Consider the following 2,695-nt stretch of genomic DNA (forward strand, 5'->3'; position numbering starts at 1 on the left):
AAGAACAAGACATCATTATTTCCAAAACACAGCAACAGAGAGAGAAAATCGATGAAGGACATGGAACACAAAAATCCTTGAAAACAATTTAACATTTTAGAATATACGGTGCATGTTTGGGAAACGTTTTAATTTCCTTATAATTTAAGGTCAAAGTAAAATTTAACACATATTTCATAAGATCCACAACTATTATCCACTTATCCAACACTCATTTCACATTACACTTTTAGCAACTTATATTTTACCCAAACAAGCTAATACTATTTATTCGATTACTCAAGTATATATGTAACATGGAGCAACAATCTCGAACAGAAAAAAACAAAACTAACACGTCAAATAAATCAAGATTACATAAAAAAGAGCAATTTCAAAAGAAATTTGCGAAATCAATAGACCATACCAACAAATTAACATTATGACACGTATACTGAGAGATATAACGAGTTCATAATGCAGTTAGGTAGGAGAACATGCCATATGTTTGATGAAGACAAATACAAGCATATGTAAATGAAGGGCTAGATTTATACCGTTTAATTCTTATCATTCACAAGCAATTTTAGTGTCAAAGCTGCTAAGAGAAATGGCAAAAGCCTGGAATGCTGATATAGGATAGAGGTAGTCCATTGTAAACACATCTTTCCCGACTTTCCCAAACTGAAGTATAACTTTTCCCTGCTCTGATCCAACAGTGCCACTCTCAGGAGAAGCCACCAATTGAAAATTTTTAACCGATGCAACAATTACCCGACCATGAAAATTCAAACACCAGCACTGGAGTTGCTCATGCCATCTTGGAGCCTTATTTCTCAGAACAAGTGATCTATCTCTTTGGCCATCCAAAGGTCCAGATAAGGCTTTATCCAAGTCATTTGATTCTGACTGGAAAGAGGGGATATGTGGAAAGGAATCGACACTGCTGACGTGAAAATCCATCTGTGCGGGAGCCACACCTCCAGGTTTAACAGCAGAAGCTGGAATCGCATCCATGATACATTGCATTCTTCTCGGACCCCTGAATGTCACACAAAATTATTTTATACTTTTCCAATCAATTTCAAACACTCGAAGAGATACTGAAGCCAATAATCTCTTCCCCATAGGAAATTTTACAAAATTTCTAAAAGTGAATTTCACTTCAATATGCCTTTTGCAAATGTAATGTTCCATTTTAAGATATCATTTTAGGTGCATAGACTAGACACTATCTCACTCAATAGAAACAAGATAACAAGAAATAGCATAAATCATCCTCATACCTCGCTCCCATCACATTCGACTCATATGAAATGTGAGCCACTGGATAGTTACTAGCAGGAACTCCAGGGAAAATTTGCTTGGAGCCAACCATCCGAGTGGAATGACTTTTGGCCATTTTAACTCCCAAATGTGGAGGCAGAGCATCATACACAACAAACTTAGTCCCCAGGAAATTGGATCTTCTGAAGAGAAGGAACAGAACCTCCCATTATTGAGCCTTTTCTAGAAATATAAACTATAATAAAAAGGGGAAGTTGGCAAACCTTAATTTTCCTATGTAAGTGCCACTGCCCTTGGACATATCATCAGCATTTAGGGAAATTATGTAGTCCGTGCACGTGGCCCTCCTATACTTACGAGCGGCAAGAAGAAATTTGCCATCATCATCAAGTGCTGCCAGAGACAGTAAGAATGATGTAAAAGTTGAAAATAAATAAATAAATAAAGCAAGGTCTGCAAACAGCTCTCATCAAGGCGTATAATGAAGATATCTAGCAAAGAATTATGGCACAGTAGACAATATATAGAGATTAGAGCATGTGCCAAACATAATTTTAAAAGTTATTTTTTAACTAACGAAACTTTCCAGGAAACAAGTCTTAACTTACTTTCTTGAAGAGTAACTTTAAAGCTTATTAAAACATGTAACACAAGTTACGGGAAATAAAATTAGCACTTGGAATGGAAGATGAACTTTAAGGTGGGGAGTTGGCATAAATGTTCTAACAGAATGTCTTTAAAGATTCTTAATGGCTCCTGCTTCGAACGTTGGTCTCAGGTATCACGCAATCACTTCTACAGTTATATTAAAAATTTTCAAACCAGCAAATCTTGTTTACGATTTATTCATGCCCAATTAAATCAACAACCCTAAAAATAATCCAAAAATAATGTTCAATAAGTGAATGATGGAATCATCCCTGCCCATCTGCATAGTTTTCTGTTTCACATTTAGCAATTGTAAATCTTCCTTCCTCAAAGAGAGTTGAGCAGAATAGCAAAGCGAGTACAAGTATTAGAAGAACAATTCTAGCTAAACTGGGAATAGGAGGGTTAGTGGAAGCAGAAAATAGCTTCTGAAATGATAGTGATGTGGTGCAAAAGGAATTGGACTTCATGGCAAAGTGGGACCGGCGCAAGAAAAAATAATTTGGAGGAAATTTGGGATTGTCCGTTTTTGACGAATTGGTAGTCTAATTCGGTTGGAAACGGGCTGAAAAGTTAAACTCAAAGGCTTTGCTTTTGACGTAGGACCAATTTCGGGCAAATTCCTTCGTTTTGGCCTTTTTTCATTTTTTGGTAATTCTTATTTTGAGTATATCTCAATCAAATAAATTCGGATTTATATTCCATTTGTTGGAGAGTAATCCTGAATATTAGGACTATTACTTTTTTTTTTTTTATTTAATTTCCTAATTTTCTAGGTTTT

General features: G+C 35.6%; 1 protein-coding gene across 2 annotated transcripts; it reads right to left on the reverse strand.

The window, feature by feature from the left end:
• Positions 1–310: 310 nt before the first annotated feature.
• Positions 311–2,639, reverse strand: LOC111382150 (tubby-like F-box protein 6). Of its 2 annotated transcripts, none has more exons than XM_023006033.1 (3): positions 1,530–2,639; positions 1,266–1,448; positions 311–1,021 (listed from the first exon to the last, which is right to left on the reverse strand). In XM_023006033.1, the coding sequence occupies exons 1-3, from the start codon at positions 1,565–1,567 to the stop codon at positions 550–552; spliced, it is 693 nt and encodes a 230-aa protein (XP_022861801.1). In that variant the 5' UTR covers positions 1,568–2,639; the 3' UTR covers positions 311–549. The 2 variants fall into 2 exon arrangements, with proteins under 2 accessions (XP_022861801.1, XP_022861802.1); XM_023006034.1 differs by having other exon boundaries at positions 1,266–1,445; positions 1,530–2,633.
• Between the last annotated feature and the right edge of the window lie 56 nt (positions 2,640–2,695).

Source organism: Olea europaea, unplaced genomic scaffold, assembly GCF_002742605.1.
Source record: "Olea europaea var. sylvestris unplaced genomic scaffold, O_europaea_v1 scaffold244, whole genome shotgun sequence".
In the NCBI taxonomy this organism is placed as follows: domain Eukaryota; kingdom Viridiplantae; phylum Streptophyta; class Magnoliopsida; order Lamiales; family Oleaceae; genus Olea; species Olea europaea.